The sequence below is a fragment of the Cucurbitaria berberidis genome, assembly GCF_010015615.1.
Source record: "Cucurbitaria berberidis CBS 394.84 unplaced genomic scaffold K460scaffold_1, whole genome shotgun sequence".
Lineage (NCBI taxonomy): Eukaryota > Fungi > Ascomycota > Dothideomycetes > Pleosporales > Cucurbitariaceae > Cucurbitaria > Cucurbitaria berberidis.
This window is the reverse complement of record NW_024468935.1, coordinates 2,089,070-2,112,537: the sequence shown is the minus strand read 5'-3', so window position 1 is coordinate 2,112,537 and position 23,468 is coordinate 2,089,070. Positions and strand designations below refer to the sequence as shown.

The 23,468-nt window shown below is 49.0% G+C and overlaps 8 protein-coding genes across 8 annotated transcripts; 3 read left to right on the top strand and 5 right to left on the bottom strand.

Moving 5' to 3' along the window:
• Nucleotides 1-1,129: 1,129 nt before the first annotated feature.
• On the top strand, nt 1,130-2,160 carry K460DRAFT_327147 (uncharacterized protein; the record flags this gene model as incomplete). The annotated part of the gene is made up of 3 exons (XM_040930649.1): nt 1,130-1,457; nt 1,514-1,827; nt 1,880-2,160. The coding sequence occupies 3 exons, from the start codon at nt 1,130-1,132 to the stop codon at nt 2,057-2,059; spliced, it is 822 nt and encodes a 273-aa protein (XP_040792927.1). The 3' UTR covers nt 2,060-2,160.
• Nucleotides 2,161-4,328: 2,168 nt separating this feature from the next.
• Nucleotides 4,329-5,668, top strand: K460DRAFT_350428 (subtilisin-like protease-like protein; the record flags this gene model as incomplete). Its single annotated transcript, XM_040931502.1, has 3 exons — nt 4,329-4,643; nt 4,699-4,771; nt 4,821-5,668. 3 exons carry the CDS (start codon nt 4,329-4,331, stop codon nt 5,666-5,668), a joined length of 1,236 nt encoding a protein of 411 aa, XP_040792926.1.
• A 2,233-nt stretch (nt 5,669-7,901) lies between these two features.
• K460DRAFT_382105 (molybdopterin binding oxidoreductase) lies at nt 7,902-10,164 on the bottom strand. The gene is made up of 10 exons (XM_040935394.1): nt 9,940-10,164; nt 9,821-9,885; nt 9,636-9,765; nt 9,572-9,586; nt 8,612-9,519; nt 8,524-8,560; nt 8,338-8,366; nt 8,254-8,286; nt 8,177-8,188; nt 7,902-8,122 (listed from the first exon to the last, which is right to left on the bottom strand). The coding sequence occupies exons 1-10, from the start codon at nt 10,099-10,101 to the stop codon at nt 7,954-7,956; spliced, it is 1,560 nt and encodes a 519-aa protein (XP_040792925.1). The 5' UTR covers nt 10,102-10,164; the 3' UTR covers nt 7,902-7,953.
• Nucleotides 10,165-10,717: 553 nt separating this feature from the next.
• On the bottom strand, nt 10,718-12,987 carry K460DRAFT_361166 (glycosyltransferase family 31 protein). Its single transcript, XM_040932404.1, has one exon. It carries the CDS (start codon nt 12,820-12,822, stop codon nt 11,005-11,007), a length of 1,818 nt encoding a protein of 605 aa, XP_040792924.1. The 5' UTR covers nt 12,823-12,987; the 3' UTR covers nt 10,718-11,004.
• Nucleotides 12,988-13,198: 211 nt separating this feature from the next.
• On the bottom strand, nt 13,199-14,501 carry K460DRAFT_361165 (uncharacterized protein). The gene has a single exon (XM_040932403.1). It carries the CDS (start codon nt 14,378-14,380, stop codon nt 13,289-13,291), a length of 1,092 nt encoding a protein of 363 aa, XP_040792923.1. The 5' UTR covers nt 14,381-14,501; the 3' UTR covers nt 13,199-13,288.
• Nucleotides 14,502-16,183: 1,682 nt separating this feature from the next.
• Nucleotides 16,184-18,517, bottom strand: K460DRAFT_301312 (FAD/NAD(P)-binding domain-containing protein). The gene is made up of 6 exons (XM_040929869.1): nt 18,354-18,517; nt 18,141-18,300; nt 17,341-18,093; nt 16,986-17,286; nt 16,694-16,914; nt 16,184-16,636 (listed from the first exon to the last, which is right to left on the bottom strand). The coding sequence occupies exons 1-6, from the start codon at nt 18,447-18,449 to the stop codon at nt 16,371-16,373; spliced, it is 1,797 nt and encodes a 598-aa protein (XP_040792922.1). The 5' UTR covers nt 18,450-18,517; the 3' UTR covers nt 16,184-16,370.
• Nucleotides 18,518-19,865: 1,348 nt separating this feature from the next.
• Nucleotides 19,866-21,543, top strand: K460DRAFT_412073 (uncharacterized protein; the record flags this gene model as incomplete). The annotated part of the gene is made up of 3 exons (XM_040937515.1): nt 19,866-20,417; nt 20,464-20,637; nt 20,664-21,543. Exons 1-3 carry the CDS (start codon nt 20,287-20,289, stop codon nt 21,541-21,543), a joined length of 1,185 nt encoding a protein of 394 aa, XP_040792921.1. The 5' UTR covers nt 19,866-20,286.
• A 203-nt stretch (nt 21,544-21,746) lies between these two features.
• On the bottom strand, nt 21,747-23,445 carry K460DRAFT_412072 (TRAUB-domain-containing protein). The gene is made up of 2 exons (XM_040937514.1): nt 23,337-23,445; nt 21,747-23,290 (listed from the first exon to the last, which is right to left on the bottom strand). The coding sequence occupies exons 1-2, from the start codon at nt 23,356-23,358 to the stop codon at nt 21,858-21,860; spliced, it is 1,455 nt and encodes a 484-aa protein (XP_040792920.1). The 5' UTR covers nt 23,359-23,445; the 3' UTR covers nt 21,747-21,857.
• Nucleotides 23,446-23,468: the final 23 nt, after the last annotated feature.

Genomic DNA, 23,468 nt, shown 5'->3' with positions numbered 1-23,468 from the left:
CTTATCTCATCACTTTCTGTTTCCTCCTCAGTCACGTCGCAGTACGTCTCGCTTGATTAATGTTTCCGCTTATTCCCGTGGTGGAATTTATACCCTATCAATGAATACTGCTTCATTCCGCCTGCATATCGCGCAATCGGCTTGTCACGTTCGATTTGACCATGTCAGCTCGTGATGTTGCGATTTCAGCCACTCGTGTTTGACTCAGGAATATGCCCAAGCGCAGTTTCAAGGGCGGTCATGATAACGGATCTCGATGCGATTGTTTTACCAATTTGAATTCTCTCTGTGTGGAACGTTTAAAGTTGCGTAAGTCACATTGGGCTTCAAAATGTGCACATGGCACATTGGGCTTGAGACACGATTGCGACAGCACTATGCAGGAAGCTTACTTTTATAGAATTGTAGAACGACAACGACAAAGTGGCTGGCTATGTGTGCATATCCTCGCTTACTGTCCTATGTAAGTGAAGATGTTCAGATGCCGGCCTGTTGGATATGAGAGCGAGTTACCGTCGTTGTTTCTCGGGAGGATTTCAAAATTTTACTGTTTTAAATCCTCCCGTAAACGAGGTTGCCGAGTTTCTAACTTTCAGCTCTATAACGAACTAGATGGTCCGACTCCAACTGCAGCACATCCTTGCCCGAGTCATGACCTCAGTGCACATTCTCCTCCGGCATAGACTGTCAGCATCTCAGCAATGACAGACAGATCTCACGAGAGCTTAGATTAGAATTTGTCAAGCAAAAACATCACATCCTTCGTTATTAGCCCCTTGTCTCACCCGATTTTGGGGTTCGCACTGCAGGTACCCGTCCCCCGACACGCCCAATGCCAGGCGAGACGACCCGCTCCCGCGCATACCCCATTGAGCAACCACTTGACCCTATCCGCCCTATCAACTCTCCGGACCAAAGTGCCGGTCACGTTCAGGGGCTCTTGCGTCTAGCTCCGTTCAGCTCCGTGAAAATCCCCTTGAAAAAGAAAATTCCTCTTCTCGTATACTTTGTAGGCCGATCGCATGCCATTTGAACTCTGTTTGTGTAACACACCCTTCACCTTCACGAAATCAATATTTTACATATGCCCACCGATCTGGCGCTACTGCTAGAGGGCTACCAGGGAACCATGTCAAGAATAGCGTGCGTCTGGGCTGATTTCCGCGATGACGCCGCAGCAAACGACTGGTACGAGAACAGGCATATACCCGATGTCGTCGGCCGTCTCGATACGCAAGCGCGCAATGCCGAGCCAGTAGAAGATAACACGTTCAAAGAGGTCGAACAAATTGAGGGCGCCTTCATGACCGTCTACGACCTACCCGATGGGAAGGATGCGAAAGAAGTGGACGCGCAAATCCAGCCCGCATTGGATGAGCTGCTCACAAAAGACGCGCGATTAGATGCGCGCATTTACGCGGAGCATGCGAATTGGTTTGGGTCGGAATGGCGAGGCGGTACGGAGAACCTTACCTACTCTGACTTGACCGTGTTGGCTGATGTGCGGTCCTAGATGTCGAGGATGTTCAGATGTGGATTGTAGTCCTGTGGCAACCTGCCGAAGCCGTACATGACGAATTCGTCAAATGGTTCACAGAAGAATTCGCGCCTGGCTTGCTTGAATGCCCAGAACTCCTCCGCACACGCGTCTTCAAGCTCGAGAACGCTTCGTTAGTTCAGGACCAAAAGCGCGAACAACAGACACTTAGCTCAATGTACCAATACATGACGTTCTGGGAGTTCGATTGCGATGACCTGCCGTGGGAGCTACTGGTGTATCTGGGGAGCTCGGAGCGGTGGAGATATTATGTCGAGGGTAATCATCTGGTAGGCTGTCTCAGTGATTGCAGAGATGATGATGAAGCTGACAGCGTGACAGAAATGGCAGATCGGTCAATTCCTAGTAAACAGGATATATCCCGAGGAACAGAGCGCGGACTCACCTGCGACGAACCGAACGAGCATTATCCTGAATGGAGGGTCGAATAGAGATGGGCAGAGTGATTCTGATGAAGACGATGACGATGATGTGAACGCCGATCCCTATATATCACGCTGATGGGTTGGGATGAAAGATAGGCTGGTTCTTAACTTCTGCCAGACCGCTTAGCGCGTCATTTAGAAATACCCCGTACTTGTTCAATATACTTCGCGTTGTTTGATTACATACACAACTTGACCTGACTGCAGTGAAGATTTGAAGGCATCGTCTATCGATATTCCTTCCAAAATCGGCGAAGATGATCTTGGAGAGAGAGCTTGTTGTTGTGATAGGAAATCATCACCAAGTAGTGCGTTCCTCGTTCTAGTCCGGCTGGAGACTACGTTCAATAGGCACTATGCGATGGCCAGTACTTTTTATCCAAATAAGGCTTTGCTATGTAAGTTAACCACCCTTTCCGAATACGAGCTCCTCTGATTGTGGAGCTGTCATCCTTGGTTGTCCGAAAGGGCTGCCTAACGCTTCCGAGATTATAGAAGCAGAGAAATTTAGAATCACGGGAGATCGTTGTCACCATTCTTCCGCTATAACTACGAGTATGAGAGGTTTTTCATGCTCTAGAATCTGTTCGCTAGTCTTGGCGTACATGTTGGATGCTCTCGTTCCAGGATCGGGTGCCAACATCCCTCTTTGACCGAGATGAAGTGAGGCGGATATTCAGCGGTGGTATGAAGCCTCTCTATTCTCTAGGGAGGTAATGAGGTAATGGGTGCTCATGTGTGCACGTGTAGACTAGGAGACAGACTAGGAGAGAGAGCGACCCTGCTCGGTTTCCCCATCCTCAAATCCGCACTAATTTCGGACCGACTGGTATTCTCAGGCCACGTCTGACCCAACCATCGTTCCTGGCACTGCACTTGATCTCAACACTATTTACCTTGGCCACCATGCCATCTTGTGGTGCTCTGTATGGTTTGTTGCGTGCTTGGAAGAACCTATGCCTCCTGCCTTTTGAGGGTTGCCAGCCTGGATGCCATGGCGGACCAAGAAGACTCAGCGACTGCTGCTTGCGATAGAGCTGCTGTAGCTGGAGGACGGTCTACCTGGAACTGGAAGAGATCTTCCAATAGATAGTTTAGACGGTCTTGTCAAAATATACAGATGAAGAAGGTTGCGGTGGTGGTGTTCGTATCACCTTGGCGAAAGGAGCGAAAGTCGAGGGCATTTCGCTTACTCAGCTGTGGTTAGCTTGGCAAAATCGCTCATGTGCGAGCAGGATTCCATCAGAGCAGACGCATTCGACCTCTCGCATGTAGACCTCGTACCCTCCGGAAATTTCTCGCTATTTCTTGCGTGCCAATGAACGGGTGAGTGGGCGCTTCCTAAGGCAAGCATCTAATCAGTCCCAGGTGGACACCCCACGGCTTCAGGCCAACGGACGAGGGCTTACGCCATAAAGCTGAAACACCATGCGGCTAGGTCCCTTGCAATGTTTCCACAAAACGGCCATCGTGTCCACGCTCTAGGTTTGCCACTCACCAACTCCATCACACACTGCCTGAAGTAATACTGGGGCACGATCAAACTTCTCCACTTTGCGCAACATCACGACATGGCGCCATGCATTTCCACCTTCCTCAAGAGGTAAACAGTCACGGGGAATAGTCACAGTGAATGGTCACAGTGCAGTGTGAGTAAAAGCAGCAGCTTCACGGTTTGCCCCTCATTTCAGTCTCTCTTCACCTACAGGATATCGACTTGGAAGTCGTACCCTGATCTTTGAAGGGCAAACCCGAGTTTGACCCTCAGGCCATCCAGCCCCCCTGGTTGGAGTGGAAACTGCGGGGATGCAAGAGGACGTGGTATACGAGCTATAGTCTCTACATCGCAGCTCGGCACATCTCTGAAGCGAACGGTTGAGGCGCTCGATGCGGAAGGAGGGAGCCGGGTGATCAGGCTCTAGTGGCTCCCCCGATATTGGACAGGTACACGACCCTGGTGGTTCTCTTTTATACCCGTGACTTGGCATCTACAGCGTCTATTTATCAATAGTGGTGATAATAACTTTAATTTCCGACTCCCAGTATCTTCCTATCGGAGTGATCGCTTGGCTTCAGACTTAGCCCGGGAGATGTGCCTAACACGGCAGAAGTCAAGACAGACAAGAGATGCTTGTTAAGATAGTGTCGCTTGGGCATAGATGATGTCTTCTTCCTCGCCTCACGCGCCATAAAGGTTGTGGCAGATCGTCGGCCACTGTAGCGGATATAAGTACGTTGACACTGCGCGGTAGTAGCGAACGACACTCACCGCGCGCAGCAGTAGCAAATACCACCCAACCCGGCCGATCTCCCTCGCTCTGTCATTCTTCCGCCACCTGCTCGCAATGCAATTCTTCACTCGCTTCCTGGCCCTTGCGGCGACAGCAGTGCCGTTCATCGCACAAGCCGCTCCTCTTGCTCCACGTGCAGCAGAATTGATTCCCGGAAAGTACATTATACAATTGAAGCCTGGTACCGACATCGCCTCGATCGCTGCTCACCACAACAAAGTGCGTGAGATCCACGCTCGCAACCTTGCTCGACGTGACGATGCCGAAGTCAGCGCGGGCATTGAGCGCCAGTACGATATCGGTGACTTCAAGGGCTACGCTGGGTCTTTCGATGCTGCGACCATCGAAGAGCTGAAGGCTCTACCCGAAGTAAGTCAACTTTTGTATCGAAGCTTGATCAGATGGAGACCTAACATGGCCACAGGTCCTAGTTGTCGAACAAGATTTTGTCATGTACCTAGCCCAGGATACCGCGGCACCCAAAGCAGCTGTGACACGTAAGCCAGCGCCATCTTGCTCACGCTCCAGAATCTAACAGGTATACAGAGAACAATGCTCCATGGGGTCTTGCCAGCATCTCATCCAGAACGCGTGGGGCCACGGACTACATCTATGACTCCTCTGCCGGTCAAGGCACGTTCTCGTATATTGTCGACACAGGTATTCGCACCACCCACGTCGAGTTCGAGGGCCGAGCAGTCTGGGGCTTCAACGCGGTCAACAACATCAACACCGATAACAACGGCCATGGGACTCATGTTTCTGGAACCATTGGCAGTAAAACATACGGCGTGGCAAAGAAGACCACCCTCGTAGGAGTCAAGGTCTTCGAAGGCAACTCTGGAACTGCTTCCGCGGTGATTGCAGGCTTCGAATGGGCTACAAACGACATTGTCCAGAAAGGTCGCGAAACCACAGCGGTCATCAACATGTCTCTTGGTGGGCCGGCCTCAACCACCTGGGATGCTGCCATCACGGCATCGTATAACAAAGGCGTTCTATCCGTAGTCGCTGCGGGTAACGAAAACAGACTCGCATCTCTGGTATCACCTGCCCGCTCTCCGGAGGTCCTGGCCGTTGGCAATGTTCAGCCAAATGACGTTCGCTACCAAGGCACAACAGGCTCAAATTACGGACCGGTTGTTGACATCTGGGCCGCTGGTACTGGTGTTCTCTCCACATATGGCACCTCGGATTCCGCAACGGCGAGCTTGTCGGGTACCTCTATGGCTTCCCCACATGTGGCCGGTCTGGTGTCCTATCTCCGTGGTCTCGAGGGAGCTTCCTCTGCGAAGGCCATCAGGGCCAGAGTTATCGCGCTGGCTACTCCTGACCGTGTTAGTGACACAAAGGGTGCCGCCAATCTCCTGGCCTTTAATGGCGCCAGCCAGTAGATCATGATTCCAGCATGCCATCAAGGAATGGGCGTGCGGATTGACAACTAGCACATGACAAAGCCATGACGAAGGGAAATAATGGTTAATGATTTCACTATGTGTATCAAGACGTAATCGAACATGACTCGAATAGCTCATCGAGATAGATAGAAATCTACTCATTATATCCTACTAGCCCTCCCCATGCCCAGCCCAAATCCCATCCCACTCAGCCGTCCCAGCGGCGCAGCATCTGCAAGCGGCCTCTGCGGCCTCCACGTCGCATCGTCATCCCTCTCCATTTCCCTCTGCGCAAACAGCGGCCTGGGCAACTCCAAATACTGACTCGAAGTATCCACATACGCAGGCCTAGGTCGTCCAATAGTACTTTTATCCAGCCACGCACTCACAGTCCCAAACGTCGATCTCCTGCCCACGCTCAGCCCACCCACCGAAAGCTTCTCCATCTGATTTTTCTCCTCTTTCTCCGTCGATCCACGCCGTGTCGAGCGCGTCGTGTATTTCGATGCGGCGGATGGCGCCCGCGACTCGGGGCGGTGACCTCCAAACATGTACAGGCCAAGTCGAGAACTGAGCTTTGATCGCCGGATGGGGATCTCTTGGATGTCGGATTGGTTTCTGCGGCGATAGAGGAAGAAGGCTACGCCGATGAGGAGCGCGATTATCACCGCGGTTCCGGCCGCGATACCAGCGATTAGCCCGGGTGTGAAGGGGGAGGTGGGAGATGTGCGTTGTAGCTGCTCTTCAGGGCGACCGGTTGGTGAGATGGGAATCAAAGGGGTCGGTGTTGGCGTTGGTGTTGCTGAGAGTGTGGCTGATGATGAGGGTGGTGGGGGAGATGAAGTCGAAGTTGAAGTCGAAGTTGAAGTTGAAGTTGAACTCGAAGTGGAAGTGGAAGTCGAAGTAGAAGTCGAAGTAGCAGCAGTAGTAGATGTGAAGGGGGAGATTGAGACGATTGATGTAGGTGTCGCAGTGCGTGTTAGAGTCCTCGGTGGTGGTTGAGATGCAACCGCTGCAGGTTCATTTCCAGTGTTGCCAAATCTATCTGGAATTGCTTGACGTTTGGTGAGCTGATAAGTGTCTCCATGTTGTAGTGGCGCTGCAGACACTGATGAAACCAAGACAATAACGGTCAATAGCACCCAACTCAAGGTGGTGAAGCGTTTCGACGATGACAATTGACACCATGGTAGGACGCTTAAGTTCTGATTCCGTTTTCTTGACATTCCTGGTAGATTCGAGAACGGCCTCTGTAGAGAATATTCCTTGCGTTGTGTGCATGATGTGTCGAGTAATTGTGCGCACTCATCTTCGTAAATCTCATCCGAATATGCTTGGAACTGTGTCTGCTGAGGCCGTGATCTACTCTTTGTCAGAAAGAATCGAACAAGAAATGCTGGGGAAAGTACTTCTTCATCTGGCGATCCGATTTCCTTCCAGGTGGTTTCTCTCCCCCCGACAGCATCCGTCTGCACCTTGATAGAAGCGACGTGTTGTTGCAGTCCATATTAGAATAGACCGTAGAACCCATAATTATACAAAAACAATAGTATATCATCCACTTCCCTCGAGTAGATATCGAAAATACGTCCCTAACTCACAAATTATTGAAAGAGTCAATGTTACAAATTGAACAGAAAAGAATGGCGAACTGAACAATAGCAACATACTCTCTTCTCAACACGGCACCTCATCACACAAGTAGGCTGAACCATACAGCCGCCATTTCCACAACATCTCACCCATGGCTCAAAAATCTCCTCTGCAACACAGCCGCATCGCCGTTGAAAAGAGCCGCAAGCCACGCTCGGCTCAACCGTGTACTCTTGCGCAACTTCGGCAATCATCCGAGGTCTGTCCGTCGTGAAGATCCGGGGTAAAAGACCGATGCATAAGAAGAATCTGCGCCACCAAATGTCGCAAGTGTACGTTTAGCCGCCACCCGCTGCGCAGGGGCGTGAATCAGATACGATCAATGGGAATCAAAGCAACATGTGATACATTGTTCTAGAAGGGGTGTTCTAAGGTTCGCAAGTAGCACTAGGTATTGTGCGAGAAACGTGAGGCTGCGGGCGTTGTGGCCATTTCGGGTAAAATCTAGCGAACATAGCCGGGAGTGAAGGTGGGGATTGACTATCCATGCGGCAGACGGGAAGTAGAAGAACATTCGAGAAGGGGATAAAATGCGTTCTGGGTGTGTTAGGAAGGAAACTACATGCTGTACGTTGTCCACAAGATTGCGTCATTCGTATCTACAACGAAAATGATCTCGCATCGAGTATTTACTCGATCGGATCGCGACCTTGGCGCTTCCTCATCTCTTCCAGATACTCATCGTCTGTCTCTAGATCAAATGGCAAAGGCCTTGTAAGAGGCAACATAGAAGCACCCCTTTCCTCCAGCTGCTTGAGGCGTTTAGCCGTCGCTGGCTTGCTCCTGTTGACACTGTAGCTGTTGACGGTCAGCGCACACCCGGGGAAATATTAAGATGCAGGGTCCGCATACAGTTTGACACGACTAGACATGATTATTAGCGTTATGATCTATAAGCCGTTCAATAGTGCCGCGCAGGGTATACATACTGGCAGGACGAAGTTACGTGGAGATCCCAGTTCCTATACGAAGTTAGCGCATTTCGATATAAGGCCTCAAAGGTCAAAGCTCACCATGCACTCCGCACAAACGTAGGCTGCGTCTACCGGCAATGTTAGTGATGTTTTGCTTCCAGAAGCCGCAGGAAAATCCGTCCAACAGGGTCGTAACATGTCGACTAGACTTCAGCTCATCCGCATGGATGGCCTTTCCATACACGCCACATGAAGCTTCCACAAGACAGGCTAAAGAAGACTTACATTCAAAGCATCGTCCCAGCATCGCACACAGAATTCACTATGCCTCGTCAGTTATCATGCTTTTAAAATGAAGTCTCTCGGAACTTACAGCCATCCTTCAGCATCGACCGGAATCTCGAACTCCCAGGTGCGCCAAGCGTGGAAGTATTTCGTACTGAGTTGCTGGTATGGCACCTCATACCAGACACCGCCTCCATCATTGCTAACCTCGACTCGCTCCGGCCATCCACTGCCGCTGTAGGCCCAGCCGGTCAATTTGATCTTTCCGTCATGAACGATGACATCCTTGTCGACGGGCGTCATGATGGCGCTGGCAACTGGCATTGTCTGAATGCTGAAACCATTGGAATAGGTGACATTTTGCTTTCCCATTTGCGGTGTATAATATATGTATTCTTTCATTTGAACCGGTGCCATGCTGGGGTCTTCGATAGCGTTGATCCGGGTCAGCCATTTGACGCTCCGGGCGCCGATGTAGCCCATCACAACTACACGAAGGGGTGCACCGTGGATAGGCGGAAGAGCTTCTCCGTTCATCTCCCATGCAAGCATGACTTCGTTGATCTTCACCTTGCGGGTTGGAACCGAAACGGCGTAGTTGTAAACGTGGCCCTTCTTGAAGTACGTGTCGGCGCCAAAGAACTCGACATGCTTGCTATTGTTCTTGAATCCACCGCAGTACTTGATCACTTTCTTCAGACTTACACCCACATAGCGGGCAGTTCCGATAGCACCTTCGCCCCATGGCGCATTGATGAGCTCATCGCCATCACCAGGGTAATCGTGGATCTGTTCGATGCGTCTAGTACCACTGCACTGTAGTGTAATAGTAGTCTCCATGCGCGGAAAGATACTTTCATCTTGAAGTTGTGCCAGAGAGATTGATTTTGGCTCGTTAACAAGACCTTCAACTTCGAAGTAGTACTCGTTAGGGTCAATCTCCGGTATTCCGCCGTGGTTACGGACGAAGTGATCTTTGTTGTCAGTAATCTCAGTCTAGGTAGGTTAGCTGAGCACATCAGTTGAACACATCCGACGTGGCACGTGCCTTGACTAAGCGTTCCTACATATTGATCAGTTACTGGCCAAGAATACTTCACATGCCTACTCACTCTTGGCGGTTCGCCATTGTACGGGAATTGCAGGACATGAATCATGTCCTTACTCTTCCCCTTCAGAACATGCTCCCAGGAAATGTTGGGAATATCGCTCAGAGTCGACCCAAGCGCATAGTGGTAGTACCTGAATGGGCCAATTAGCCTGTGATTCGATTTGCGTCCGAACTTGGAAGACATACTTCCAGCGTACTCCCTCAAGAACGGGGTTGGTGTCAGGTAGCGGTACCAGTTGGAATTCAGGCGGCTGATAATTTTTGCGTCAGATCCTGAAGTTATTCCAAGCAAAATGTATACTGACGACAGGGAAGTCATATTGCGCAAGAATCTCTGCAGCCTTCCGCTTCTTCTCTGGGTACCTCTCCCACTCGATGTAACCCTTCCATCCCTTTCGTTCTTCCGGAAAGAGAGGTGCTTCGCCAAGCAACTGGAACGGTTTTGCGTTTGGTTCAGCGGGCGCCATTATGGGGATCAAGGTTAAGAAAAAGGGTAAATTTCAACGACGATAGCCGGGAGACTAGACGAGTTTACTACCGCGGAATACTCTGTGATTTTTTATAAAGCTAGTACAAGTATGGCATGTCATGATCTCACAGTGACTGATGCTTATTCATGGGTGTTGCTACCCTAGACGAGGAATGCTGCATGCAAACCATGTGTGAGCGTTGCCCGGGGTACGCGGACTGTAATGCAACGAATCGAGTGGACCGAGGCTAGCTGCGACAAAGAGGCTATACCACCGATAGATAACCGATACATAAACGCGTCATCATGATGGATACAAGATCTTTCCCAGACAGGGGCCTTCTGCTTGAAGACCTAATGGTCCAACCTTGTAAGATAATGTCAAGCTAGAGATTCGAAGAAAACTGAAGTAGCGAGCGAGTCGCACTAGACTAGTGAGAGTGTCCTGGTGGTGTTGGATATTCGAAAGAGCTCAACCTGCTAGACTTTTTGTTGGTCGCCTGGCTGATGACGTACACATGAAAAACCAGCGAGCAACGTCCTAAGGTCTCTCCACGGCCCTAAGGTGGGCACTATTCTCAAGCTGATTTTCCACCGTGATAAGAATGCGGTATCGCGGCTAAAAATTATAGATTGGAAATCGACCACGGCAGGTTATCGGCATACCGCATGAGCGCTTTTAAAATCCATTGCGAGGTGATCATTTCTACAATGTGTGTGAATGATCTTCTACGTGTCAATATATAACATGGAAGGGGTATACGAAACACACAAGACATAAATGCTGACTCCAGCGATGCACTGCAGCCGCCAAGATCCAAATAGCAATACCAACCAAAGCTCCCAAACTCCAAATGCACCCTATGCTCATGAGGCCAGGATGTTCGAAATCGATCAAGGATTACTGATAGAACTTCCAATTGACTTCTTTGCACTCCCACTCTTTCGCTACCTCCTTCACGCGATCGACCAACCACCCGCTTGTCCACTTGTCGTTTCCTTCGGTCTTTTTGCCCAGTCTAAGCACTTTGCCTAGATGGCACTCGCCATCACCTTTCGTCGAGTACCGCCACTGCAGACAATCATCCACTTCTTCGCACGCCTTTTGGCAGCGCTCAGAGGTATCACCCGCATCCTTGAACTTCTCGGCAAGCTTATCCCAATTGATCGGACCATTTTTATCTTCTCTCTTAAGTCGCTGATTCTTTTCCTGCCCCTTGTCCTTACCTTTCGTCTCCTCCCCTTCTAGTTGATGTTTTTTACTCCTCTCTTCCTCCTCCTTCATCTGCTTCTGCCGTCCCTGGGGCGCCACAATCTTCGTATCCTGGCTCAGATTATCCCATTCTGCCTTCTGCGCCTCCATATGCGGCTCTACAAACTCGTGGAAGGCGTCGCGGTATAGGTACGGTTTCTTCCAGCCGTGCGTGTGCGTCCAATTCTTCTCTTTGTCCCACATGCCAGCGAGGTCTTCGCCATTGATGTGGTGCCACGACACAGCGGGTACGCACCAGTGCTTCTTGGTGTAATCGAGCGTGTTGGGTTGTTCGCCTTGGAGGAGGGGCCAAGAGGAGTAGAATTCGACGTGCGCGTCGTTGAGGGCGATGGCGAGGAGCAGGTCACCGCAGCATTCCGTACCAACACGTGCTTCCCATCTAGTAGAGTACAGTTCGTCGTACGATTTCGAGTAGCGTCGAAGTGCACCTTGTGATAGCAGAATGCCTGACCCGCGTTGTGCGAATTGGACGCTGTTCATAAAGGTGGGCGCACCGCTATAGTAGGGTATCCGGTAGTCGAGCCGGTTCACCCATTGCAGCAAGTTCGTCCAGCTCAGACTCGTATCCGCCTCGATGAAGACGTAGAACTTGGCACTCGGGTTCAGATGGTATGCCTTGTACACCATGGGCAGGAATTTCCACCTCTCTAGGTCTTTAGTCTTCTTTGGATCTGGCTTGTGCTCGGGATCCGCGTGCATGAGCTGGTATTCGCGGAACTCGTCGTGATTGAACTTGGCGTCGAAGCTGATTGACTCGAGTGCATTGTGAACGGTGTGGCCCTGGAATTCGCCGGCATGGTCACTGAAGATGGCGAAGTTGGGAACGCAGGAGAGCAGGCCGAGGAGATGCGGGGACAGCTTCTTGTCCATCTCGGCCTTGGATGTCCTAAGCACGACCATGACGTTGGGTGCACCGTGGACGTCTTTGCAGAATTTCTCGACCTCGGGTGTAGGGGTGGTTGCTGAGCTTGCAATGGTCGCATTCGTCGCATTCAGGCCGCTGAGGGCGGGTATCAATGCTGTGAGAAGTGTCGTAGGGACAGGTGCTGCGCTCGCTGCTGTCTTCACTCCCTCCGTCAGCTTGTCCTTGTCGCTCCATCTTCCGCCATCCTCGTCATGCCCGGTAGGCCTTGTTCCGAGCGATCCAGGCGCTGTCGTCGGCTTATCTGCACTCCCTGCCTTCGTTGTCGCGTCCTCCCACCTATGATCGTTGTCCTCCGCTGGTCGGTCCCCATGCACCGTCGGTGAAGGCGCTGTCGCGTGCGTCGATTCGATTATGGGTGCTGGTATTATCGGCTCTGTATGCACATGTGTGTGGTCATAATGGTCTATGATGGGCAGCGAGGGCTGTCCGAGCTGCGACGGTAGGCCAAAGGTCCAGAAGAAGCTGATGAGCGACAAGGAGAGGACAAGGATGGCGATGCGCGACGGGGTAAACAACGGCATTGCGGCGGCCACCGGGGCATAAATAGCCAACGGCTTATTGGAGCAATGTGAAGAACAACACCAAGGCCCGGGTCATCTATCTATACATGATCGCCGTGGCTGTCAAAGTCGCAAATATGACGCCTGCCCGAGTTGGGAGATGGAAGGATGCATGAGGCGGTGCTGCTTCCGGTGCTTGGCTGTGTGGCGCTCGGTCTAGAAGGCGCACCTCCTTATTGAGCCCTGGCGTATGACAGACCCACACTTGAGCTGAAGAATCAATGACAGCTGTGATTGGAACAAAAGCGCAAGGCTCGATAATTGGGACATGCGGTTGTTTCAACGGTTAGTAACGAATTGGTGAGGTGACGCGGCGGGTACATTCACAGACATCGACGAGCCACTAGCTCTCACGCTATACCTACGACTTCAGCCAAGCTGACTTCAAGAGATTCGCCCTATCTCGTCAATTACTATAATCACCATATCACTGCCCTTTCACATCCCCCTCCCACCTAATCCCCTCACTCGTCCATATCCTCATGACCCAACACGCGACCACCAAATCCCGCTTCGACTCATCGTTCCCACCCATGTCCGTCATCTCTAGTATCTTCCCATCTCCACTTGATAACGACCCTCTTCTGGACAAAAGCCTATCCCCATAACCCCACCGCTTCTCCTCTCTTGCTATGACCGTACCGTCAACATCCTCCCACACCCCCTTTTTGATGGCGAATAACAGCGTCTTATCGTCGTGCGTGTAACTTCTCCTTTGCGGTTGTATACCAGAGTCTGAGTCTGGGTCCGACGTTGATTCCCTCCTGGGCTTGGTGTAGTGCCAGATACGTGTCCATTGGCCGCCCCATAGTGTTTTTCCTGATGAAATCTGAATGCTCCCACACAGCGCGCTGTCGGCTTTTCCGTGCATCTCAAAGGATGTTATGCTGTACATTGTCCCCTCCTCATCGTATCGTATCCTCGGACCTCTTGCTGCGTGTATTGCGGATACGGAGCATGACCGTGTCTCGCTCGGAAGTAACCGTCTGATGTTCAGTTTTGACGGCTTTCGAATACGATTGAATTCTTGTTGTATTTGATAACAAGGCATGTTGCTTGTTTTGGTAGTGTATATGAAGGGTGCTTGGAGGCGGAAAGTTCGTGCCCGATCGTCTACAGGCGCATACTCTGCTGGATGGGTGGATGCATAATCTGCCTGGAGTGCTCTTGAAGCTCGAACTGTTGACCAGGGATCGTAGCTGTGCGATGGAAATGTATTTGCTGTGAGTAAAGGCTGGCGGATCGGTGCAGTTACGGTCGGCGGTGCTGCCCTTGACATTGATGAATGGCCGATGCTTGGACGACTAACGCTTGAGCTGGTAGAGGGAGATATCGCTTTATCCGATGATGCTTCTTCGTTGCTCATACTCCTAGCACTGGCTTTCGCAAACAAGTCGAACGGATTCACCTCTTCTTCATATATATTGCGTATGACGGGTGTATCGTTCGGCAGCCTTTTATCACATTCACTAGCAGGCAGAGAATAGAGAGGTATTTCCATTTCTTTTGCAAAAGTCATTATCATGAGTGTTGTGTGCACGCGGGCAGGATACCTGGGGTTGCATCCATTATATTAGCCTTCGGGACGCTGATCTGCACACGCGTTTAATTCGGAATCTCTTCTAGAAGCTCGCTTGTTGCGCACTGTTGCGCGAATGGCAGTGCAGTTTGTGCAACTGCGGAGTCCTTCGGAAAGCTTCATAAGATATGCATGGGCTGACACGGATGTGGCGGCTATCACAATCTGTAAACGTATGAATAAGCGCATATCACGAGCATATCGTATGCAAGAACAACTCTTTGTAGCATATATATAGAAACCACCTCTTATCGTTAAAACAATTAGATGTTTGCCTAGGTCTTAAGCGGAGTGCGAGAGGTGGTTCAGTGGCATTGGCGTCACCCAACCTACATACGTTTCCTTCCAATGTGGGATCCACACATCGGCACAACCTTGTATTGATCGGCAACTGCTCCACTTATCGCATGTTGTTCCCGTGCACGTCCATTGGCTTTCATCTAGGGTGGTGTCGTCTGTATTGTTTCCTGCTAGAGAAACAACATAGCAGAACTCGTTGAAATTATACCTAGCACAGAGATATACTGGTATTTATACTATGTGAGACTCGCCTCAACGTCGAGACTACTAAACAATATGATACCTTGGTACCTATAAAAGAGAAGCGCCTCGCGATCGTCGCTCCCGAAATTGCACTGCTAAAAAAGAACTAGGCGTTTAGCTGCGGCCTAGCTAATATCATGGTGTTCGGTCAGTTATCTCTATCTACAATTTCTTTTCATAAATTCCCTTTCTGTAAGGCGATCCCGCTCAGCGGACCAGTCCAGCATCTTCGTCGAAATCACGTTGAGACTAAGTCCTTACAAGCGACTAAGAATAAACTTGTAGTCACGTTGGCAAATCCGCCTGTTCAAATTGCCATGTAAGAGGATTTTCAAAGCGCCTACGCCCTAGTTGAGCTATTGCTAGTTCTATAAAAGTACTTTAAGTATAAAAATATTTATAATTATATTAATTTTTTTAAAATAAGTTAAAATAATTGCTAACTATAGTTTTAAATTTTATTATTATTTTTTTATAGTACTAAAAATTAATTTTCTATTTTTTATAACTAATAAGTTTAATGCAAGATTTAGTTATATCTAACAGTTTAAGTATAAAAAAAATTATTTACTTTTTAAGCTTATATAAAGCTTTTACTTTATAATTTTTAGCTTTTATTTGCTATACTTCTAATATATAATAGTAAAATAATTTTTTTTTTTTTACTTATTTTAGTATTAACTTTTTAAACCTGCTTTAGCTAAAACTTTAAAAACTTTTTTTTAATAACTTTATTATAAAAAAAGCCTAGTAGTTTAAAAAAATAAAAAAAAATATAGCTTTAATATAATTTGCCTTTTTTTATTAGAACTATATAATAAGTAAAAAGCTTTTATTTTTTTATATTTATTTATTAATAATAAAAGCTATACTAAATATTAAGCTTATTAAAGTAGCTAAAGTAGCTGCTTTTTACTAGCTACTTTAAAAACTAATTACTAAAACTAAAATTATAAAAAATTATAGCTATATAAACTTTTTTAAAAATTTTAAAAAAATGCTAAAAGTATAATTATATAAGCTATATAGGCTATAAGTGTTAAAGCAATAATAGAAGTTTAAGTAAAAAATTAAATTGCCTTAAAAAAGTAAAAAATTTTTAAAATTAGTATTTAATTAAATACAGGAGCGGAGATTAAGTAACTAAAGTATTATTTTTATTAAAATAAGCTAGTTAAAAAACTATAGTTAAGAGCTACTGCTAGATTACTTTAGGCAGAAGAAATTGAACGCGTACGTTGAGGAGACTTTGAGAACTTTGAGAAGAATTGCCATGTAACACCCAACACACCTTCGTAAATGCATATTGCAGGCCATGTAATCAACGTGTCTTCTATACAATACAAGATCAACATAACTCACGCATCTTGCGTCAGTATACTCCCCTCTATAGCTTCTCCTTCTCTGGCCCTATCGTCTTTTCCGCCTCCAAGGCCGGCTTCTTGTACCCAACAGCCTCCAGCCACTTCGGGTCGATATTCTCCAACTGTATATATGGCGATACATCCGAGTCGGGAAACTTGGCATTGCACATTGCATACCCCATGCCCAGATGCGCCCAAGGATTTTTGTTCTGGTACTCGATGTGAAAATCTTCGTAACGTGGGGTGGCAATGACTTCGGCGTATTGGTTTGAAGAGCCGGGCCAGATAGCTAGAATGAATCGTCAGAATTTGCTCTTTAAGAGAGCGGGGTGGACGCAGCACGTACCGTCAACGCGTCCAGTATCGTTGTTTTTATACCAGGATCTGCATTCGTCTTTCCAGACGCTGTATTTGACCCACTCTTGTGTGTGCTCGTTGAAGCGGTTTGTGATATCCTGTCGTGGTACCCAGGATTTGATGTGGTCGCGCTGCATTTTCTTGATAATTTGGACGGTGTACTCGGCGACTGCAAAAAGGGGGCCGGTTACGGAGCCGTTCTCCACGGGCCTAAATGTCATGGTCAGCTACATACTTTGCGTGATTCGGATGTTGTAAGAATGTATGGGGTAGATGCTTACCATGTAGGGCCAACGGATATGATCCAATTCGGGAAATCCGGACATGCAAGACCAAGATATGATTCTGGCGTGTCCTTCCACTTCTCGGACAAATCGACGCCATTCTTACCGATGACAGGGAATCGTGGGCGGTAATTGACGTGGAAACCAGTTGCACAGACGATGGTATCGACTTCGCGCTCTATACCGTCGTTACCGATGACACCCTTCTCCGTAATCTCGTCCACAGCGGTGAAGTGTACGTCGACGTTTTCTTCCTGGATGGCCTTCATGTATGGATCGCCTGGGGTAATACGGCGACCTTTAATGTTGTCAGTAAGAGCAAACTTCACACTTGAAATTCTCGATGACGTACATCCAACATCGAAATTCGGCATAAACCCCTTTAGCAACCTCTCATCCTTGATAAGACCCTTCATATTTTCTCCAAACATGGTCTGCACCAGCTTTTGCGTCTCACTCTCCGTGTAAAACATACTCCAAGTTGAATTAACCTTATTCTCAATGTCTTTGGCGTGTGCCAACAGCTTTTGGGGATCACTTCGAAACTCGTCGCGCTCTTGTTGTGAGTACTCTCTGCTCTTGCCGAGCATGGTGGAAAAGTCAGCGAGCCAGATACCGGTGCGGACGAAGATATCCATGTGCTTGACATGCGGTTGCATGTTGGGCACTGTTTGGATTGAAGATGCACCAGAACCGATCATGGCTACACGGTCATTGGCCCACTCTTCTTTTTGATAATCCTCTGGCCAAGCTGCGGTGTGAGCAATACGACCTTTGAACCTCTCGATACCTTTGATGGTAGGCCACTTGTAGTTGTTTAGGATGCCAGTGGCGTGGAATAGAAGGTCACATTCCTCTTCGAACACCTTTTCCACTCCAGATGGTGACTTTTGTCGCAGAGTGACTTTCCACTTTCCGGTATCGTCTTGCCATTCTGAGCGAATGACTTCAGTGTTGAAGGTCATGTACTTGCGGAGATCAAACACCTCGACTACTTTCTCGAGATACGTCTGGATTTCTGGTGCGAAGGAGTAAAAGCGAGGCCAATCAGGGTTGAGAGCGAAGTTGAGCGTGTAGGAGTGGGAAGGAATATCGCACGCACAACCTGCAGCAGGTTAGCCCTCTGCCTCTATAGAACAATGGGTCACATACCAGGATATCTGTTCTCAAGCCAGGTTCCTCCAATGTTAGAGTTCTTCTCGTAGATGACATGTTCTACGTTCTCCGTGTTTTTCTGGATATGATACGCGATCTGGATTCCAGAAAGGCCAGCTCCAATAGTTAGGACTTTCAATTTCCTAGATGAAGGGTCCTACATGGGTCATCAGAAAAGTCTCCCAACACGACCTGACGATTTGCACTCACGTTGTACACAATGTTTGGGATGTTGTATCCACTAGATCCAGGCGTCGAATAATCCCATCGGCCATCGCTCCCTAAGTGGTTGATGTCTGGGGCCATTGTATAAGTTTCTCAATCGCAAAGTTACCAAGAAAGTGGAATATGAGAGCTGGACAATCAAGTTTGAGGTACCTACCCGATGAGACACTATAAGCAATGCGGCAGTGTTGGAAGACTTTATCGGCCTTGAATACGAGCAAATGACAAGACCTTGGCCATGATAATGTAGTAACCGTCTTGAGCTGGTATACTTCTCACGTAAGACACTTATGGTGGCCTTGCTCCACAGATTAGCTATAGGACATCAGGTGTTGCTTGGGTGTGGGCCCTACTCGAATATCTTTTCTTCTTATGGTGGCCTTGCCGGGTTCTACGGCTATAACTATTATGCGCCTGAAGCAGGTCGCACTTCTTGATTTTCTTGTACTAGGTTTGATCAAAGCCGCCAGTGAGCCGGTTATTTGAGCAATAGATCCTACTTACATTAACATTCCATATTCTATACAAGTTAATTGCGCTATCAGCTTCGTGCAACTATAACTTCGTTGTATAGTACTATTCGCTATGATCATTCAGTCAAATAACGCCTCGAATCGCCTTGCGCTAAACTAGCGTTTCGCCAGATCCACAGGGCCTTCTCCACCAAGTCACACCACGATCTCTAAAGGGAAAACCAGAGCCTCGATATCAGACCATCTATGCGCACTTAATATAGTGGCACGAAAGGATACTCCCTCCCAAAGTAACGCCCTTGTATGTGATCAACCTTGTTGGTCTGCGTGCGGGGCTGTTGCGGGGTCGCATCTATGTAGGTAAGTGAGCTTGGAACGCCGAAACAGACACAAGATGTAATGAGCGCCTACGCCCTGGTAGAGCGCTAAGGTCTTCAGTCCCAAGTTTTGGAGTTTATAAACAACGGAAGTGAAGAAATTAGTCATAATTGTGTTGTCGTTGCAGACGCTAATGCTGGAGATTGCTGCAAGTATATGGGGCGAACCTAACAAGTCGCGATTGGAGGAATAATATTGTGAGCGCCTGCGCTCCATTGTTGCTTGTTGAAATATCGCTGGCCTGAGCTTACTCCCGTAAGAAAATAGGTCGAAACGTACCTCTCGAGGTAAACGAGACGGCAATGGTTCTACTACAAGAAATCTGGACAATCCAACACCGCGTAACACTACTACGGCCGACCCACAATAAAACTGGACAACGGGACAATGATTATCCAACGCACGGGAATATGACTCATCGTGGATGGAGCCGTCATGATAAGATATGCACCTATACATCGTATCGCCGACGTGAAAGCGGATCCGTTGAGAGTCGGGGTTGGAGGTGACGGTTGCCCATCCTCTTCTGAAACAGTCAGCCGCCGTTAATATTATCATTATGTCTTCCGTTGGTTTCACTCCTTTGATTCATAAGAGAATTTCCAAAACGCCTGCGCCCTAGTTGAGCTATCGCTATTTACTCCATTAACTTATTATATCTCACGCGCCGTCATCTCATCTTTCCATCGTACATTTAGAAAGTGGTAACGATGATTGTCGCAAGCTGAAAAATGATGACTTGGACTGAAAGATAGCCAACCCCATTTTTTGCTCCCGAAGGTTATTGGAAACAGCAGATAGCAAAGGTGATGAATGGCTAAAGCACGCATCTTCCAAGGGTAGCCCACAGTCACGCCAATGGTTCAGGTAGGAGACTGCGCCAATTCTTGTAACAGTGGTAGGAGCGATGATAAAACCCTGGGAGCATCCCAAAATCACGCCAACATTAATCACGTGCTAACGCGTTCACGTTCCGATGCTTGCGCATACGTAAATACCGGCCCCGCACCAGGTACTATAACCTTGTGTTCCTCCCACTTAACAGCATACTCATCAGCCTGTTCACGATGCCGACTAGGGAACTCTATAGGACTCCTGCGTTCGATAGGCGCAAACTGAAACAATCATATATCATTGATTACACATACAAGTGCCCAACTAGTGAGGAAATCGAGAGTGCACGGCAGGATGTACTCCAGTAAGGACTCTCCTTCGGGTATTAGGCACCAAAACTGACACGCCAGTTCGCTCGAGAAAAGGAAAGATATTGCCGGATGGGTACGCGCGAACCGCAGTGCAATCCGACGAGTTCCGAGCGATCAGGATAGGCGCAAGCCTAGCCGTCAGAATCTGATCTACTCCCAGGTCTATGATCTAGCCTACAAGCACGTTATCACTCCCTCTTTTGTACAGCATGCGTGTAGGACGCTGACAAGTTCTACAGGGAAGTGAAAGAGGCGATCAAAAGCTACGCCCAGTGCTGCTGCCGTGAACTTATCGCAAATGTGGCCCGCTTTCTTCCTATCGAGTTGAGGATGATGATCTTCGACTTACTCACCTTTCAACCCAACATGGTGATTCCAGGCGAGCACAGAGCCCACTACCAAGGGTATATAGAATTCGAGCCGTACCAAGGTGCTATGGAGGTCACCAATCTGATCAACAGCAAGTACTTTTTGACGTCCTCCTTCATGGGCCCACTGGCAAAAGAGGTCATCGAAGCCTTCTTTAGGGTCAACAGATTCCACATCTACGATTCATACAACCTAGGGGCGTACACCGGGCCAGTATCGATTCACTGCTCCACCAATGAGGCCATCGTTCCGACCCATTCTATACGCCACATGGTCGTTGTCCTTCGTGGCGACATGCGCGATACATGCATCGAGGCTAAAACGCGCAAGATGCGATATGGGCAAACCAGCCGTCGTTTCGGACTAAGACCTACGAAGGAGCTTTGCGAGAGCCTCGAATTACTGCTTACGAGCAAGCGGCCTCGAGGACTTCACCTTGAAATCCCCATCTTGGCGAATGATGGAGAACGACTTGACGACATCCTGGATACATTGAAGGGGACACGACATCGCTTGATCGCAGCTGGCGTCCATGTTCGAGTCACTAGTCAAAACTACGAACAACTGTGGTATCCGCAGTGCCTTGACGCTTACTACGGTTGCGCAAAGGAAGACTGGTACGCGATACTCGCTGCGCATCGCAGAGTCACTCCTGTACGTCGAGGTGAAAGTGAAGGTGAAAGTCCAAGTCCAATTCCACAGACTGGAGATGGGCGAAGGGGTTATTCCTGGGCCAGAGGCATTGTTTAGATATTCTGTTACTTCGGCCTGCCTGGTAGCTTTAACCCAGCCTAGGGCTAGAACGCGTTTGGCACGAACAGAGTAGCGACAACACCTGGCGTGGAGCTTTCTTCACTCGTCATATCAGCGTCTCTGACCAGCGCTTAGGCTAAAGTGGCATATACACATCCAAAACATGGGATGGATACAAGAGGGAAGCACTCAAGCACTGAAAGGAGTATGTGCATTAAATTTGAGGGCGGCAAATTGTTTGTCTAAATATACAAGTTTAGACCCTTTGAAAAAAAGTATCCATATCAATGTAAATTGCTCCTTTCAAGCAATTAGCTCCTAAACAACATCAATCCTGCCTCCTCAGCATCAACCCCATCATCCTCCTTCTCACTTTCCACATCCTCGGCTTCTCCAAGTGCTAGTCTCTGGCCAAACAAACTGCTGAACAGATCTTCCCTCTGCCTATCTCCCCATTCGCCCCTCTCTTCTGGCGCCATAAAATTCTGCAACTTCTCTTGCACTGTGTAGCGCAATCTCCTTCCCTTGCTTGCCTTCGTATCAACCACTTTCTTGGTCTTGGCTTCACGCGCAACCTGCCATGGAGCCTGGACTACGAATTCTGCAGTGCCGTTGGCGTTGAGGTCTGCGGAGCGCTGCTCGAGAAGCTCCTTCAAGAGGAGGCCATAGAAATCGGCGTCGTCGTAAATTGCCGGGTCGGGTTGAGGGGCTTTGGTTGAGGATTGTAGTGGCGCACACGAGCGTGGTGTTTGGGTGCGGGTTACTAGGTGTGAAGATGTAAGTTGCGCGTCGAGAACCTCGGTGAGCGTTTGCTGTGCGGAGGCGTTGAGGCGCGCTTTGTTGTTTGTCACAGTTGTGGCTTTTGTTTTGTTGGACCAGCGCTGCAGGACCGCTTTGCGGTGTGGGATTGTGGAGGACTCTGTGCTTTGTATTTGGGACCAAATCTCAGACGACGAAGCGTTAGAATCGAATAACGTGCGTTTGCGCTTATGACCAGTTCGGGCCTCTTCCAGGGATATACGGAGGTCGGTGAGGTTGTTGAGGAGGGTCAAAGCAGCTGTTTCGGCGGCTTCAATAGATGATTTCGACGCAGGCTCTGCCTTGTAGGGCTCCGCAACCATGGAGTTAGTCGAGATTAATGCCTTTTGTAACCGAATGCGGGTGTTGAGGAGTGAATCGAAAGTCTTTCGCTGCGTCTTAACGGCCTGTCCTTTGGCGACATCGGATTCGGCCCCAGCAGCGAGCGTGGAGGTAAAGGATTTGCTGTCCTTCATGAGGTCACGCACCGCAGATGCGCCAGCCTTTGAGTCATCCTCAGAATCGTCGTCGTCTGAATCTTCGAGATTATCCTCTTCGTCCTCGCTGCCCATCTCTTCGTCTTCGTCGCTGATATCCTCATCAAACTCCTCATCCAGACCTTCCACTTCACTCCCATCTTCTCCATCAATTCTTAGTCCATTCAAGCCATCTTCCTCTTCACTACTCGCTTCGCTGTCGTCTTCGTCGAAGCCTTTGGCGAACGGGTCGTCGCTGTCGCTATCCTCAAGCTCTTTCCTACTGACCCCGCGTCCTGCGTACTCTGGTCCAAGCGGCACCTCTTTCGCTTTCCTCAGCTTGCTCTTGCCGACAGCTGTGTAATGTTCGCGCCCCGCATTCTCATCTTCAGCAGCGGAGGACTCTGCATCGGAGCGCTCGTCTGAGCTCGAGCTTGGTGCAGGATCGAGGAGAGACTCAGGGTCGAAGTCTATTCGCGGTTTAGCGACATTAATGCGCAGATGCATGGTACTTACCGTTGATCTTCGACTTCTTCATCTTGGCTCTCTTGGAGGGTGTCGTGAACCTGGCAATGGTGGTGGAGGAGAAAGTTCGCTTTTGCGCCCCACAAAAAAGTTCGAGCAGAGTCGGCGTTTCAATTTGACCGA